General features: G+C 42.0%; 1 protein-coding gene across 1 annotated transcript; it reads right to left on the reverse strand.

Annotated features, from left to right (window-relative positions):
* Positions 1-1680: 1680 nt before the first annotated feature.
* On the reverse strand, positions 1681-17190 carry col1a2 (collagen, type I, alpha 2). The gene is made up of 47 exons (XM_083925469.1): positions 17113-17190; positions 16337-16393; positions 15995-16039; positions 15803-15856; positions 15591-15644; positions 15404-15457; positions 15129-15182; positions 14482-14535; positions 14080-14124; positions 13814-13912; positions 13502-13555; positions 13079-13177; positions 12581-12625; positions 12319-12417; positions 12143-12196; positions 11925-12032; positions 11764-11817; positions 11518-11616; positions 11187-11240; positions 10715-10813; positions 10545-10598; positions 10399-10452; positions 10218-10271; positions 9925-9978; positions 9766-9810; positions 9557-9655; positions 9317-9424; positions 9157-9210; positions 8981-9034; positions 7606-7659; positions 7386-7439; positions 7171-7278; positions 6870-6923; positions 6375-6428; positions 6034-6195; positions 5764-5871; positions 5430-5537; positions 5216-5269; positions 5017-5124; positions 4854-4907; positions 4639-4746; positions 4476-4529; positions 3983-4090; positions 3616-3859; positions 3293-3477; positions 2951-3193; positions 1681-2746 (listed from the first exon to the last, which is right to left on the reverse strand). Exons 2-47 carry the CDS (start codon positions 16337-16339, stop codon positions 2600-2602), a joined length of 3810 nt encoding a protein of 1269 aa, XP_083781595.1. The 5' UTR covers positions 16340-16393; positions 17113-17190; the 3' UTR covers positions 1681-2599.
* Positions 17191-18249: the final 1059 nt, after the last annotated feature.

An 18249-nucleotide genomic window follows, 5' to 3' on the forward strand; every position in this document is an offset into this window, starting at 1 on the left:
ATTTAGGAAGAGTCAGACCGATTATTTGTCTAATAAAGACACACCCACACCCACCCACACACACACACAGTGTGCATGCCCAATACCTTAAATATTACAATTCTTAAAAGTGAATTTAATTATATAATGTACCTAATGTACTAAAATATAGGTGTGCTTTTTGTGGAAGAGATTGACCTAATGTCCCCTGCACTACAAGGGACATGTTAGAAAGCATAAATAAATAACATTTTTGAGGAAAATTAAATGCTACTGACAAAGTACATCACAATTACAAAATTATAATAATATTCAAAATATTAAAAGCTTTTTTTCTTTCAGTTCTCTGGCAGGTTTTTCTCAGGCTTGGTTCTGTAAGTGACTGGACAACCTTTCAGGGTGTAGTCATTCACTTCAGTCATTATTAAACACTATGCAGTTTATATCAGAAATGCAGGCAGCATGAAAACAATTCAAAGCATCAATTGTATTCACAACATGACATTATTTGACATTATTTAACAGTCAGCCTGTCCTTCAGCACACTCTGTCTCTATTGTCACATCCTGCCTCAGCTGCCTGACTTGTATTTCTTGTTCTTCTTTGCCTGCTTGAAGGTGAATGTTGTAGTTCACTTTATACTGTTGTGCAAGGCTGGCTTCCAACCAGACACAGATGATATCCGACCTAGACCCCATCAGCCCCAGGTTCACTGTGTACATATGGGTTGTATGTGATTTGATCAATTGCAACATTGTTTAGGAATCTCCAATACAAAAGTACAGCATCATCTAAGGTGGATCGTACATTATTGCATCATTATTGTGACCTTATCTTGTAGAGGGTTCCTATGTTAAAGTGCTGACAAGGTGCATAACCATAGATAAAGATGTGAACTGTACAGATTGAAAACCTGGGGCCAGGCAGTACTCTGGCAGAGCTGGCCATCATATGTCTAAACAAATAATGTCAAATCTTGATCTGCAGTAAAGTGAAGTTTTTTTTTAATGTCATAGTGTTATGCATAAAATATGCTGTGGAACCAAAAGATGCAGCATGCATCTTGTTTCCAAGCATCCGAGTCTTACTCTACTGCACAGTGGTCAAATATACTTTATCTATTTGAACTATCTATCATAGCAGGGATGCTCATAAAAACATACTATACTGCCCTCTAGCGGTTTTAGAAAGTACTGAAAGTTACCTTTTATGTATCGATGTGTTCATCCCCCCTTGAACAGAACTGCTAATACATGTGGAAGTGTATAATTAAATCCAAATTTAAACTCACTCTGATTCACTGCGTTTGGCAAAGTGATAAGACAAGTGATATCAGCAGGAATGTCATGTCCCTGTATTGGTGTGCATGTATCACTGCAATTCAAGCCTTGATCCAAATCGAAGAAATTTATTTGGATGCAAAAGCTGTATTATGCAAGGGAAAGCAACATCAGATGATGCATATTTACAAGAAACAATGCACGTTAGTAATCACACATTGGCATGGACAGTGTCAACAGAAATTGACTGTACATTAAAATTGGATGTACCGTTGAAAAGCAAGAGGGGGGGCGGGGGGGGTTATGGATGTGCTTCCACAACAGGAAGATGTTTAAGTTAATGCCGATGTGTTATCATCAGCCACACTGAAACCAAAATACAGTGACAAACCTTAAACATGAAAGCACTTAAGTCACTGAGTAGTGTGTTTTGGAACATTGGACATGCTTTATTTCAGAACTTTTCACAATTTATTTAAACATCTCACATATACAAAATAGGTACAATAGACTTTGTGGTTTCATTTTTTGAGAGAGAGAGAGGCCGCCGAAAAAAAACCATTCAGAATTGGATGAAATATGTGCTGTCAGTATGAACACTTGGTGTGGGGTTTGCAGAGTAAAAAAAGCCTGAACAAAAAACCAAAACAAAAAAAAAAACCTTCTAGACAAAACAAAAAAAGAACAAAACAAAATGAAACAAAACAAAAACCAGACATCAGAATTTAGGAACATTCCACCTGCTTAAAGTGGGGGAGTATCAGCGGACGAATGCAAGACTCCTCAAATGTCAATACAAAGTAATACAGTAAAAAGTGGTTTGCTCCACAGCTGCATATTAGCACCATAGATCTCTGCTTCAAGTAACTGAGCACCTTCCAATACAGGACAAAGCTTGAAGCATTAGAAGTCTTAACATCTCCGTTGTGGACCCAGGTTTTGTCAAAAGTATTTTCTTTCGGTACAGGCATGAGGTAGCTTAAACCTTTTTTCATGGAAATTGTGGTTTTAAACCTCCTCTTTGGAAGATATACAAAGACCACAAAGTGATGCATACTTTCAGCGTTTTTATTACACTTATTTTATTTTTTACAAAAGGATGACATGATGTCCCACAACAAGCTGTTTTCCCGCGTCCCTTTGGGTTGCTGTATTAATTTGCATTGCACAAACGCTCCATTTAGTCCGTTCAGTCCTCTCAGATAGTTGCCCATCTTAAGCAAGTGGATGCGCAGAGAGAAATCAGCATTCAGTATAAAAAAACAACACAGAAAGAAGGGCAGAGATTTTGTTTTTTCGTTCTTTCTCTCTTTTTGGTGTTTAATTTATCATGAGTCTATTTATTTGAAACAGACTGGGCCAATGTCCAAACCAAACTCCTGTTCAGCTCCACCAATGTCCAAAGGTGCAATGTCGAGGATGGGAAGGCGAGATGGTTTATTCGTTCTGTACTCAATCACTGTCTTGCTCCACTCACCAGTGTGTCTCTGCAGGTGAAGAAAAGGAGAGGACGCATTTTAAAATAGTGACAAAATAATACAAATCACACAACTGTAAGGCAAATTAGCTCCGTCTCGTGCCACCAAAAATGGCATTACTTTAGCAGTTTATCAACAGAATAATTTCTTTCTCATAAGGAAGAATTAAAACTAAGTAATGAAGGCAACCATAATGTCCAAAGAGCTACTCACAGTGCAGCCGTCCTCCAGCACGGAGAAGGTGAAGCGGGTGTTGCCGTCAGCTCTCAGCTCCACATCGTTGGAGCCCTGGATCACAACGGCCTTCTTCAGGTCACCGGTCTCCTCACTCATGTAGGCATTGCTGTTCTTGCAGTGGTAGGTGATGTTCTGGGTAGCCTGGTTGGACAGCAGGCGCATGAAGGCGAGCTGGGTGGCCATGCTCTGGGAGCTGATGGTCGCGTCGTTGTAGGTAAACTGCATGAAGGAAAGAATATCGATATTTCAAATGAGAAAAATATTATATCTACTGTTACTTTTTTCCAGCTGTGTGTGCTCCTCTGTGTAGATGCTCACCTCAGTACCACCGTTGATGGTCTCTCCGAACCAAACGTGCTTCTTGGCCTCGGTGCTTCTGAACCAGTTCTTGCGGGCGATACTCTCGGGGTGGGCATGGATGCAGGTCTCGCGTGTGGTGAAATCGCAGAAGACCTTGATGGCATCATTGATGCATCCCTGGTTGGGGTCGATGTAGTAGAATCCTACAGGGCAGGAAAAAGAGAGTCAAACTCATGGAAAGAGAGTGTTTTACTCTTTTCGGCTCCAAAAGATATCTGAACCTTACTAAATGTGGGGATAGAATAACGCCTTGATGCTTGATCAGATTAAGTTGAGCTTACCGCTGCTCCATTCTGGGTGGCTGAGCTTGATGTCACGGCAGGTACGGGCAGGGTTCTTCCTGGATCCCTCAGGGGTGAGCAGGTTCTCGATCTGAGTGTTGAGGGACTTGATGGTGGCATCGACCTCGTAGTCCTTGGCTCTCAGAGCGGGCTGATCAGCTCTGTACTCATCATATCCGGAGACATCATATCCACCACCAGAGGGACCGGCAGGTCCGGGCAGACCGGGAGATCCAGGAGGACCCTGATATGGATGAGAGAGTGGATTGATATGTGGACCGCAACTGCAGTTGGATTCTCTGCGGATGATCCTATCATGTACAATGAAGCTGAACTGTCTGATTTACAAGACTAAAGATGTGCTTACAGCGGGTCCAACGTATCCAGGGGGTCCACGAGCACCGGGAGAGCCGATAGTACCATGGCCGCCAGCTCTGCCATCCTTACCAGGGGGTCCGTGGGGTCCAGCAGGTCCCTGAAGAGAAGGACATCACATGACACAGTTAAACATTTGTCTTTGTTTTATTTTTTATAGAAATCCTGCATCATGACTGTAAGAAACAGTATCTCCTGCCTTTGTTGTTTTTTTCATGTAAAGAATACAACAGAGAAAATAGAAAGTTATAAATGTCCTGTCACCATTTGGAAGGTTATTAGCTCCAAATGTGGCTCAACATATTCCAATGAACACTTCTCGATACTTTCTCTACCTATTTCGGTATTTGCCACACTGATCTAAAATAGCTATGCTAATTACTAGCACGTGTATAACAGTTGGATTTGGGGGCACAGTGCCTCTATGGATACAGGTGGGACAAGAAGACCACTGGTTTATAGGTGGTCATTAGGTTTCTACTCACTCTTGGTCCAGAAGGTCCATTAAGTCCAGCAGATCCAGTGTCACCAGAGGGTCCCTGAGGGGATACAAAGTGTATCATTCAATAACAATGACGTAGATATGGGAAATATATATGTTGTACATTTCCATATTTTGTTTGCTTATGATGGTGGGCCGTCACTCACAGAAGGTCCGGGCATTCCCTGGAGACCAGCATGTCCACGCAGACCCTTCATGCCTCTCTCTCCCTTGTCTCCAGCTCCTCCCTTCTCACCACGGATGCCAGCAGGTCCCTAAAACACACACACACACACAAACACACATTACATCTGTGTACTTGTAGTCAATGACCACAATTCTATTGCTACAGTATTTCTATGACTATATGTATTTTACTTACAGCGGAACCTCTAGCTCCAGCAGGGCCAACGGGTCCTCCAGGACCTGAGGGACCCTAGAGACAAGGAGAGAAAAGAATAAAAGGATGAGTGAAGAAAGCAGATGATTGTAGACCCTGCAAATATTGCTACTTGGAAATGGTCTACTAGTGAATCCAAACTTACAGCCTCTCCACGGTTTCCAGGTCTACCAGCAGAGCCAGAGGGTCCATTTGGTCCGGGGGAACCAGAAACTCCCATGGAACCGGCAGGTCCGGGCTCTCCACGGTCTCCCTAAACATGGTAGAAAACTCTGGGTCAGAGCACAGCGTATGCATGTGAAGTCTATATAAAAATGTTTTTAAGGTATATGAAAGGGCATTACCTTGAATCCAGAAGCTCCAGGACGACCAGGGGGTCCATCATTACCGGTGTTACCCTGTTGATTGCAAAAAATATTACAGTTCACATAAATGTTTCTACCTTTATATCAGGATATCGGTCAGGTTGTTGTTAGTCCATCTTTTTGTACTCTACTAAAGTAATAAAATACAGCAGTACTTTTACTGCAGTACTTGGTTGGTTTGTTCAATCCTTACCTCACGTCCAGCCTCTCCCTGGGGTCCAGTCATACCAGGCAGGCCAATGTTTCCAGGGGGACCACGGGCTCCAGAGGGACCAGCAGGTCCAACTCTACCAGCCTCTCCCTATGATAGGATGCAGAGAAAATCACTGGGTCAAATGCAGTCAAAGGGTTCACATACACAATCATTATCTTGCACACATGAAGCCCCAATATCAATTCTCATTTTGTTACTTAAAAACATTACCGTTGTATTGTCATTGTTTGAACTGATTATACTGAACTGCAAGTACTCATTTGGGACAGATTAAGGCTTTGATCATTTTAAATGAGTCAGCATTTTAACTTACCAAGCCACCAGCACCACCAGGTGAACCACGATCTCCTCTAGCACCAGGCAGACCAACGAATCCCTGAAGTCCAAGAGGACCACCGGTTCCGGGAGCACCACTAGGACCCTAAACACACACAAGCAACATAATAATGCACTTGAGGATGAAGATCTATGGATCTATAAGACCATAATGCATATATAAGCTCAGTTATATTTATTTATCCAACTGTTGTTTATTTCATAATTTCAGTGTTCCATGATTTCAAAGAGTAACATTATAACTTACAGGAGGACCAGACTCTCCAGAGGGTCCTTTCTCTCCAGATGGACCAGGTGGTCCAACCATACCCTGCTCTCCAGAAGGACCAGAGGAACCAGAATCACCACGGAGACCACGAGGACCATCCTTACCAGCGGGACCAGCGGCGCCTGGGGGTCCAACAATACCCTGAGAGGAGAAGAAGAGGAATGTGTCAGCGTAATCACGTTGTTTCACCGAGAAGCAGCAGGATGAGAAGATGAATTGAAAATGTTACTTAAGTAATCCAATGAATTCAGTATGGGCTTACATATGTGTGTGTGTGTGTGTGTGTGTGTTGACTAATGATTGTAAAGAGCATTACTCACAGCGGGACCAGATGCACCAACTCTACCAGCAGCACCAGGGAAACCAGTCAGACCCTGATATCGGAAACAAACACCATCAAAGGTTACACATTGGTTATAAAGAATGTGTAGAGTGTGTCTGTTTGTGTGTGTCTACGAGTGTGTGTGAGTAGACATCAAGATAAAAGTATGTCCTTGCCATGGTGCACAGATAAAAATACATAAAAGAACAGTAAGAAAAAATGTTCAATCTGGCTACCTTAATATTTTGACATTTCAAAAAGAGTGCTGCTCTACTCTTGAGGATACCAAGTGAAAAAGAACATAGCAAAAACCTATTACTTATCTGATATATATATACATTCTGATTTGGTAAAAGATCAACCACTACATGCTCTAGTAGCCTTTACTTGATTTGAGATAACCAGTTATCCTTGCAGGGCTGAAGTAATTGTGGCAGGTACAACATGGATTAAAGGGGGTTTATGTATGCTGCAATGATGTTTAGATACTCACAGGTGGGCCGTTGTCTCCACGACCACCAGCAGCTCCAGCAGGGCCAGAAGGACCCTGGATAGAACAGATAAAGAAATCAGACACCATTCAATACTCACAAATGATATGAGTTTATATACAACAATCTTACATTTGATCCCGGAGGGTTTATTATAATCTGAATGCAAAGCTAGTACTATCTGATGTCAAAGTGAATGCTCTCACTGTTTTATTTATGATATCTGGTATATCACGCCTATCCCAAACACATTTACCAAGTAGTTATGCGAGTGTGTGTATGCCTAGTGTAAATTGTACTAACGGAAGGTCCAGACTGTCCAGCGGGTCCAGATGGGCCAGAGGGGCCAACTTCTCCCTTGACTCCAGAAGGTCCACGCTCTCCTCTTGCTCCAGTCTGACCGTCAGCACCCTGTAGGCAGGAACAGTAATGGAGCTGGGTCAATATCTGGATGTATATTGTGTGTTTGCGTATGTATTCGTTTCATAGAATATTGTTTTGCGTGGTGATTGACTTACAGGGGGTCCAGCAAATCCGGCAGATCCAGCAGGTCCAACCTCTCCACGCTCTCCCTGTGGACAACGGGCAGTGGGTCAGAAAGACTGTTTATGCGCCGCGTGAAAACTGCATGTTGTCTGAACTTCTTCATCTGATATTTATGTCATCAGGTAATTAAGGGTAAATATGGTAAATGGGCGATGTTTGTTATAATAAAGGAAGTCAGCCATGGCTACTTACAGGGGCTCCACGAGCTCCAGCAGGTCCAGCAGGTCCGAAGGAACCACCCTCACCCTGGAGGAGAGAACAGTGAGTGTTTCATTAGCTTAGCATTGTTCCACCCATCCATCAATTTATATTATCTACCCAAGAACTTCCACGTTATCAGTATTTTGGTTAAAAGAAGAAAATAAGTTTAAGTACAGAGGTAAAAATTAAACCCCAAAGTATGGTTTACATTTTGTACTACCTTGTCGTCACCATGTCTTCATCATTTCAAGTGTTAAGAAATGTTATTTTCTTGCTTAGCATTGTTCATTAGCTTAGCATGGTTTGACCCATCCATCCATAAATCCATGCAAACATGAAAAATTTGTCAGTATCAGCATTGTTTTAAACATCTCTTTTGACTTGTGTACTGCAGATACATGAATAGCAGTAGAAAAAAACTCCATTTGAAAACCCAATCAGCTGATGAATTTGTGCTTTCATGTTAATTATTAAAACTTATTCTTAAGACAAACCTGGTTAAATCAAGTTTTTTTAAAAAATTTGATCAGTTGATATGAATACTACAAAAGATAATTCTTTGATTTTTCTGTTTAAGGCAACACAATCCAAATGTATTGTTATTGTTTTTGTTGTATGTCTTCCTCTACATAGGTCAACAGGAATCCTGTGGGTTACGGGATTCCCGCGGGATGGGAGTCAATTTCCTCACGTGACTGATACAAGAAAAAAGTCAACATGATGGGAGTCATAACAACTGGAGGTCAGTTTTTATATATAAAAAAAATCCCAACACAATACAGGAATAGGATGGGACAGGAGTCAGACTTCCGGTTTTGGGATGAGACGGGAATTTTTTTATTGGAGTTGGGTGGGACAGGAGTGAAAATCAGCTCCCATGTCAGCTTCTGATAAACAGTGACGAAAACTACAAAGTGTAACCTTGAATATCTTAAAATTTAGAGATCTGCTGCATTTATTATGTTATCACCACTGCCATCCCAGATTAGGTCAAGCCATTGCTGTAATATTAAACAGCCATCGGGTGGCAGTGTTGAGGTTCTAGCTTCAGACATAATCTGGGGGTTCTCCTTCCGGGGACAGGGATGTACAAGGACTCTGGTTGGTCAGCCAAGAAATCATTTCTGACAGTGATTTGATCCCAACAACACATCTTGATGGTTCCCTATGCTGCAGGTCACTGGTACAACAGTCTGTCAGCCATCTTGAATAATGTTGGAAGCAGGTAGCCATTTTTAGGTCATAATAAAGCTCCTTAACATTAATTAATCTGTGATACGCTGTAAATCCAAAAGACCATCATTCTAAGGTTTTTTTTGTCGTTATTTGGTTTGTGGTAAATAATATTCACCCATCAACTACTTACCTTATCACCATTGGCTCCAGTGGGTCCAGGGGGTCCAGCAGGTCCAGGCATACCCTAGAAAGACAGAGGTGAGACAACTGAGATCAAGCTTCTGGTTGCTACGCTCAATCTAATGCAGTGAGTGGCTCCCATTTTTATATCAAGTGCCTTAAGAAGAATTAGAGAGTCCAACTTACACGGCTACCATCTCTGCCAGAATTGCCGTCAGGTCCTCTGTGTCCAGCCTCTCCCTGTAGGAGAGAGAGGATAAAGAAGAAATACATTCTTATTAACACATAGTTATTTTGAGGGCTAAAATCCAAATATATCTGCAGCTGGTAGATTTTTGCAACAAACCTTCTCTCCCTTAGCTCCAGGGCCACCAGCGGCTCCACGCTCACCGGGCATGCCACCAGGTCCCTGGTGTCCAGCAGCACCAGCAGCTCCAACAGAGCCAGGCTCTCCCTGGAAATAGACATGACAAACTATTGCTCATTTTTGCTTAAAACACACACTCTTACATATGTATATACAGTTTAGGCGTATAGGCTGCAATAAAGTGTCTTTATAGAATTTACTCAGCATCGATCATCTTACCTTGCCACCATCAGCTCCAGGGGCTCCAGCGGGTCCACGGGGTCCAATTGGTCCCTGAGGTCCAGAGGCTCCAGCAGCACCAGAGTTACCACGCTCTCCCTTGAGGAACACACAGAAGGAGTCAGTGTTTTGTCTTTGTCATTTGAAAAATGTATCTGTGAGGCTACTAAAAGATAATAGGTCTTGGCACAAAGGTCAAGTGAACTCACCTTGCCACCAGCAGCTCCAGCAAGTCCTTGGTCTCCTGGGATACCCTATAGAGACATGAACGGCAGGTTAGAGATCTACTGCCTATTCTACAATTTCTATGGCTTGACTGTAAAACTGTACAACATTGTGGAAAAGGTGTGTGTCTTTGTGTTACTTACTCTGTCTCCGGGCTTGCCACCCTCTCCAGCAGCTCCAGCGGGGCCAGGCAGACCCTGAAAACATCAAGCTGCAACATCAGGACCAATGGACTCCCTTAACCATTCATGCAGATACTGCTGTCTAAAAGGGTTTCTAAAACCTCTCAGGAAAATAAGGTGTGTAGCTACTAACATGGCTTTGAAATTAGATGAATTTGCTCTGATTAGTGTACTTTTATGATTTGGAATATGATCTTTTCAAAATATATTTTCTTAGCTTTGTTTACAAGCAGGGAATATAATCGGATTCTAACCTGGAAACCAGGAGCTCCAGAAGCTCCCTGCTCTCCCTTCTCACCAGCACCGCCCTGTAGCAAGAGAGAGAGAAAATCAATGTTAAAAACGGCACTCTGATGGTTATAGTATACAAATCATATCATAAATGTTGTATGTATTTGTCAGAAAGGGGGGGACTTGTTAAATAAGGTCACTTACAGCAGGTCCAGTTGCGCCAGTGGCTCCATTGTTGCCATCAGCTCCAGGGGCTCCCTAGATAGGAACACAAGGATGTGTTACATTAACTAAAACGTTTTATTACTGAGGTACTGTATTAAACACTTGCTGGGTATTTTCTGACTTACTCTCAGTCCAGTGGGGCCAGCGCCTCCCTTATCTCCAGGCTTGCCAGCCTCACCCTAGTGGAGGTAAGAGGTAGATTAAGCACAGTTTATGATAAACTTGAAAAAAGAAGAGAAAAAAAGGTTGTAGTTACAAATGCTTATTTTTCAGTCTTGGCTTTATTTCTACTTACAGAAGGTCCTTTGGGTCCAGGGAATCCAATGTTTCCGGGCTGGCCTCTAGGTCCAGTTGGGCCAGGAGGTCCAGAGCGGCCATCTTGTCCAGCGGGGCCCTGGAGGAGGAGACAGAAAGTAGAAACGGAAGTCATATTAATTGCATTTAATTGAGCAGATGTCCAGTGTTGTAGTGGTAGTTAATGGGGTGGGTGGATTACTAGGTAGATGGGCAGGTTACCCAGGAGGAAGTGGAAATACTCTTTTTTATGTACCTGTATATTCCAGTGTCTTTTTGTCTGATGGGTATACTGTAACACGTCAGAGAGGCGTATAACCTCCACTACACTACAGCAAATATTATATGTAAATCATATAAATAAAACCCTAAAAGAATGAGACTGATGGGAATGTTTATGTCCAGAAGTAAAATTTGGGAAGATTAATAATAATTAATATATGAGTTTCAGTGTAAAATTCAGATTTACTCACAGAAGGTCCCTCCTTTCCTGGGGGTCCAGAGCTTCCGGGGCTTCCTGGGAGACCCTGTACAAAATAAACATCAGTCTTTAACATGCATGCATTGCCATTCATTTGTATTGTAACAGCTGACCCCTTGGGCCAACTCATTTTCAACAAAAAATTCGTTTAATTATGCACAGAAGGCAACATCACACTTAGCCACTATAACACAATAACCATTACAGCACTGTAGCTCCAAGCTATTGTAACACAGATTTTCCACTTTACCACAGGCAAGACTCAGATAACTAACAGAAATCAGATCTCTCTGATAAAAACAGAACTTAGCAAAATGACTTACCCTGAGACCAGCTGGGCCAGTCTCACCGGCGCGACCAGCATCTCCAGGGGGTCCACGAGGTCCAGAAGCGCCAGTGGAACCACGAGCACCGGGCATGCCCTACGAGAAAGAGACAAAGAGGTCCAAGAGAAGTTTCACCTATGATTGAATGTTGACTATATTTGGAAGTAAAACAGGACTTAGATCATTGATTAGTGATCCTCATTAGATTTGATGATGCATGAGATTTGTTCATTCAACACTTACAACTGGGCCAGTTCTTCCCTCGCTACCAGGCATACCACGGCTGCCAGGGGAACCCTGTAAGAGACAAACAGGCATTAACAGGTGATTCAAGAAACATGGCTCTGGTTATGAAATCATATGGGTGCAGCAGCACTCATCAGATACGGTTGTCTGGTACTCACTCTAGCTCCACGGTTTCCAGCAGGTCCAGTGGCACCAAGCTCACCAGTGGGTCCTCTCTTGCCCTCCTCACCCTGAGATCCGGGGGGTCCCTGAGGTCCAGAGTTACCCTGAGGAAGGCAACAGAGAAGAGGAAGGTCATAACCAGAGTATTCAGAAGTCTTAATATTCAGTGTGGTGATTTTTTAAACTAAAGAACAGGATCAGGATGTGAACTTACAGGCTCTCCCTTGGGTCCGCCATCTCCCTTGACACCCTGGACACCAGGATCTCCCTAAAACAGATAAACAGAGATGATTAATTAAACAATCCGTCATTTGTGTATGATTATTTGTGAGTGTTTCTGTGTGCCTGTATGCATTTTGTGGGTGTTTGTGTGTTGGTTGTAAAACTTACAGAAAGGCCTCTTTGTCCAGCAGGACCCTGAGGGCCCTGAGGTCCAGGTCCTCCTCTTGGTCCGGGGAAGCCAGGAGCTCCAGAAACACCAGGGGTACCCTAAATAAAAATCATGTCAGACAGGTGAGCATCACTTGAGCCTAAAATTGCCTTTGTTTGATCTCTTCTTGTGATTAAAACAATCTATTATTCATGTGTTAACCTCTGTGACCCTAAATGACCTGACCTGTATATGCTCTAATAGTACATCTTGAGTACTTACAGCAGGTCCCTTGGCTCCGTTCAGACCATTAGCACCAGGGTTACCCTGCAGGGAAAGAACAAGAAATTAGCGAAAAACAAAACAACGAAACTAAAGAAAATTAAATTACTATAATAATTATTACATTTGACTTTTTCAAGTATTAAACAAGAGCACTATAATATGTTATATGAGATAATGTCACACAAAGTAACTACAGTGAATGACAATACAACTGCTCTTTATAGGATTATTTACAGAACTTAAGCAATCAGTTAAAGGGACAAATGCATGGATAGCAGTAACACTGCTTCCAAAGACAAATCAATGCAAATAAACTGAGTCTGATAAATGTCAACATTCATATTTTAAAGGAGAGATTTGGAATGAATTGATGCAGTCTGGAACAACACAACAATCAAGGCAAAATAAAGGTCTAAATACACATTTGTCATTATAACTTGGGAGACTAGACTTGGGAGTCTTAGTGTCTGAGCGCCAGTATATTTGAATACTTACAGCAGGGCCGACAGGGCCGACAGCGCCATTGGCACCGGGCTCTCCTCTAGGTCCCTGAGCTCCACTTGGGCCATTAGCTCCAGCAGGTCCAATCTCTCCCTGTCAGGGACAAAAACACATCCATAATCACATAATGAACTCATTATAATGGTAATTATTAAAGATGTGTTGGTATGTCTTTTTTTGAATGGTTCATTATGAAGATAAATTGTCAAGAGTGAGTAAGGCTGTTACACGCATGAACTATTCCCATGGGGATATGTACTAGAAACTGTTGGGGTGGTGAACACTGACAGAATGTGATGCAGAGTTAATTTGTCTCACAGATGCGTATACTGTATGCTAATGAGAACTATCTCTTTTTGACATGAGTATCTCTGAGAGGATTAGTTGACAAAGGACAGGAGATGACATCACACTAACCTTAGGTCCGGGGCCACCGGGGAAACCTGGGGGACCAGCAGATCCGAGGGGACCCTGGGTAGAAGAACAGCAGGAATGAGATTAGGATATATGTAATATGAATATGTGTAACATAGGTCAAAGCTAATATTAAGTTTGTCTAATATGGGTGCAATTATACCTTTATAATAAACATTTAGTTGCATAATTGCTGCTTTTCTGATACACATAATTATTTATACATTCAGATACCTTGATGATACCTCTTGAGTTCAGTATTCACACATGGATCAAATTTACATTCCCAAAAGGGTTCGAAGGCCCAATACTCACAGCAGGGCCAGCGGGTCCAACATTGCCATCAGCACCACGAGCACCAGCAGGGCCAGCAGGGCCAGAACGACCTCTCTCACCAGACATACCACGAGATCCCTAAAGGGAGGACACACGCACACAAAAAAGCCCAGGAGTAATGAGAAAACATTTTCACTGCAGTCGTGTAATAGCAACAATTAAATGGTTATAATGACTAAAACAGCTATGTTTAGTAAGGTAACTGCGGTTCTGTTCATATATGGTGAACTCGTATAAAAACTTACAGCCAGTCCAGGACTTCCAGAAGCTCCGTGGGCACCATTCTCACCCTATAGGAGAGAAAGGAGAAGGTTGATTAGGTCGATGAGGTATCTGGAGTAAAGTGAGTCCAGGTCAGAGGTTAACAGATCGAGTAGAGACGTTTGATTATAAAAGTAGGGGGAAACCCTGACAAAATATTAGCAATGCTAAAGTGAATTTTGGTAAGTGTGTGCTTGATTATTGTCATATCCACTTGCAGCAGAGAACCCTTCCTATGTGAAATACATGTCCCAGAAACTACAAACTCTAACCCTATCAGTGGGCTGACATTTACATTAACACAAGAGAAACTTGGATCCTGCATGAAATAAAGTACTGAGTTGGAACATGTTTTGCTGCAGTCATGAGGAAGGTGCAATCTCTACCTTGGCACCAGCACCACCATTCTCTCCCTTGCGTCCATCCAGACCAGTGTAACCCTGTAACAGAGAAAGGAAGATGTTTATAAGAGCTAGCATACATCACATGACAGGCAAAATGCTATATAAAGGCGTAGTAGTATTATTACCACTACTATTGATGCTAAAATGTGCTATGTCAGAAAGAGATTAGGGACAGAGAGAGGAGATGGGGATCCTTGTTAGATGAATTAGATTATCAAAGGAATCACTATGTGGCATAAACAAAACATAGTATTGAAAGAATACATATTGACAACAAGACGTTCAAAGTCACACGTGAGACATTAGGGAGCTTGTCGTTGAAAAGGTGGTTTTCCAGGGAGTTGACTATTCAGCTCTCATGCAGTACAGGGACTAATCATCTTAAATGGCAGCAATTAAGCTTGTATTAAATCTACTTTGCTCCTCAGGCGGCAGCGAAAGAGGAAGTTGGGTCCTTGATCACTCCCAGCGGGGCTTGTTATGGGCGACGATGCTTCAAAACATTTTAGTCCAGACGGCACTGTTTTTGGACCAGTTTTGGCTGCTTGTTTCAAGCCAGAGGGCTTCAAGTGATTAAACCATTCAGGTAATGTTCAGGTTAAGCAGAGGAAAAGAGGGTCAGCACTCACTCTGTGTCCCTTCATTCCTGGAAGTCCAGGGGTTCCGGGGAATCCACGAGCGCCCTGCCATTCAAAAATAAAGAGAATATTAGGTTTTTTAAGTCACTTTATTTCAGGCATTTACATAAGTTATTAGTTTTGTCACTGGTGTCATTCGTCCTGCCAAATTGATATATATTTACTGTTTTTACAAGAAATAATTACTGAGATATGCTTCATATTTACATCTCAGATGTCTGTTTTGTGTCTGTTTCATTATCCTTGTTTTGGAGAACATCTCTTACCTGTGTGCCGGGGGTACCTCTGTCTCCGGGCTTTCCAGGTCTGCCGTTGTTACCCTGTGAGTCAACAAATTAGATGTTAGCGATTGACTCTATAATAGCAAATCAGGGGAAATATCTAAGTCTTTATAACACTTCTAAACAAAAGCAGCCCTGAAAAGTGCTTGTAGAAACATTAATGTATACGTACGTCCTCTCCAGATTTGCCAGGGGGTCCAGGGGGTCCACGAGCACCGAGGGTGCCCTTGGGAAGGAAAAGCAGAACATTTAAGAACTCAAAGATGAAGATGAATGTTAAGATGGTGGCATCGCATGGGTGAGTCTGGCATGGAAGGGATCCCAAAGCAGCTCTAAAAACATGATTGTATGAAGAATTGTGAATATTTTGAAGGATAATCTTACAGTCTGTCCAGGCTCTCCGGGCTCACCGGGGTGTCCAGTGTGTCCCTGAGCTCCCTGTTGAATGATGAGAGGCAATTAGCATTCATATAGACAACATAACAACAGCAGAATGAGCATATAGGTGTGAGCAAATGGTCAAGCTTCATCAGATCTTGTCATAGTTTGAAATTTTCAGTGGGTGTGTCAACTTACAGGGGGTCCAGGAGGTCCGGGAGGGCCTCTTGCGCCCATCATACCCTGAAAGAGAGAAATAGATTAATTATATTCATCATACATCATCCACATTAAGTAAATCTAACCATCAGAGGGAGAGCAACTTGACTGGAATCAGAATTCAAAGTTGTGAGATAACCGACTATAAGTATTTATGTATAGAGGAGGATATAAAGACACACACACACACACACACACACACACACACACACACACACACACACACACAACCAAATAAGTGACAGCTCAGGTTCAGTGAGGTGTGTGGTGAAATAAAGGTAGATGAATAAGGCTGTGTGGCAGGTAGAGGGGGGCCCTCACCATGGGTCCAGGTCCGGCATCGGGAGCTTTTACACCATCATACTGAGCAGCAAAGTTCTGATAAACAGAAATAAAAAAGACAAATGAATTGGTCATAATGACTTATAATATATCAGGATTGTTGGACAAGCAGATCATTGATCCAGTTCAAATAAATAGCAGTGGCCACAGTCTCCAGCAGTCCAAACCTATGTTATTGGCATGATACAAGAATCTGCTATGAAGAAATATGCTTGCAACATACCACAACAAATAAATATATATTTTATTTAACATCAGATCAAGTTGGTGCTTATTTGCACCAATAAAATGAATTACTGTAAAATGCATGTGAGCATCTTACATTATTTTTAGGGTTTTGAGAGTTAAAAGAGATTTAACTAACACTAATATCAACCGTGTTGTGTATCGTCCATGCCTTATCTGTTGGGCCATGGTGACATATGGATAAAGTACAAGGGTCACTGGTTTATGACGTCATCGATAAGATTCAATACTTTTCCAATGCAACCTAAAGAAACACCAGAGCAGCAGGGCTGATGATGAACGCTGCCAGCCACAGAATCAAAACCTGCAGCCCTGAATGAGCCGAATGTGGGTCAAACACATCAAACGGACACATTTCGATGCTTTTTTTTCTGCACAGTTTGCATCATGAGAAATATTGTAGGTCAAATCACAGCTAGTGCTGGTAGCGCTAAAGTTTTTGGACCACTTTTGAAATATACACCATGAAGCCAAGTGACTTATTTTGTGAGTATAAACAGTGGACTTACTCCTCCAAGTCCAGGGGGGCCAGGGGGGCCAGCGGGGCCAGGGAGTCCAGGCTTGCCGTCTCTGCCATTAGGGCCCTGGGGACCCTGTAAAACACATATAATGTAGTGAGTAAACAATGTTACTGAATGAACAGCTGCTGATAGGATGGTTGGGGCACTTAGATGATTTCACAAATGAACAGAAACATTAGATAATTAGATCAAATTGTGCTATTATATTATGCGATGAGGAGACTTATTTTGTCTACAGAGGGCAAACTACTTTAAATGAATGGATACATTTGCCAATAAAATAAATGGGGTCAATATTTAAAAAAAGTAGCTGTCGTAATAATTCCCAACACTGTTACTTTCCGTAAGCACTAGGACCTATGGGTGATGTAAAAACAAAGGGGTGTGGCCTGCTGAGGTTAGAAGGTCAAATGACGTCAACAAACACCACGCCAAAGATGCATCAGATTATACCTTAGTTAAAATGCCTAAATTACATGTTTTATAACAGTTATTTGATCGAAGAAAGCATAGTTTCACTTTAGCTTACCCTGTCACCTCGAGGTCCTTTGTCTCCTCTGGGACCCTGCGGCAGAAGAATCACTCCGTCAAAACCAAAACACAGAGCAGATGGCTCAGCTCGCTGCTTTAGCAACAAGTCAGCTCCTAACTGTTCCTCTAGCAAAACTGGCGTCTCATCTAAACTACACTAAATGTAATCTAAAAGAAAACAAATACCAGACATTTATTATATTCAATCTATCTGGTATGATATGATCATATCAATAAAATGTGTATGTGAACAAACTTGAATTTTCAAGTCAGGTTCAAGTTCAAACACATTTCACTGATTAGACTAGACATCTATAAAATGCCCGCTTGTTTAAATCTAAACTAGTGTGTAATTTAGTTGTCAAGAAGAACATTATGTGCTCACCTTGGCGCGCCCCTAAATAGAAAAGAAGATAAATAAATGTAAGATTTATTTATTCAGTCTTTTCAGGCCGTTCAGTGTATGGGCTATATCGAACAATAAGCTCTCTCATCTTTTACGTAAGCATGACGATGAGTGTAAGAAATAGCAAAGCAAAATACAATGTTATACTGTCACAAAGATCGACAAACTCGTGCAGATACAGGGATTAT

This window comes from Echiichthys vipera, assembly GCF_963691815.1.
Source record: "Echiichthys vipera genome assembly, chromosome: 13".
In the NCBI taxonomy this organism is placed as follows: Eukaryota; Metazoa; Chordata; class Actinopteri; order Perciformes; family Trachinidae; genus Echiichthys; species Echiichthys vipera.

What these genes read in the sequence shown, in the direction of transcription:
- col1a2 (XM_083925469.1), bottom strand. An exon ending in CTGGCCCAGCTGGTCTCAGG is followed by an intron (nt 11,241 to 11,517) that starts GTAAGTCATTTT and finishes TATTTTGTACAG; the next exon opens with GGTCTCCCAGGAAGCCCCGG. An exon ending in CCACCCAGAATGGAGCAGCG is followed by an intron (nt 3,478 to 3,615) that starts GTAAGCTCAACT and finishes CCTGCCCTGTAG; the next exon opens with GATTCTACTACATCGACCCC.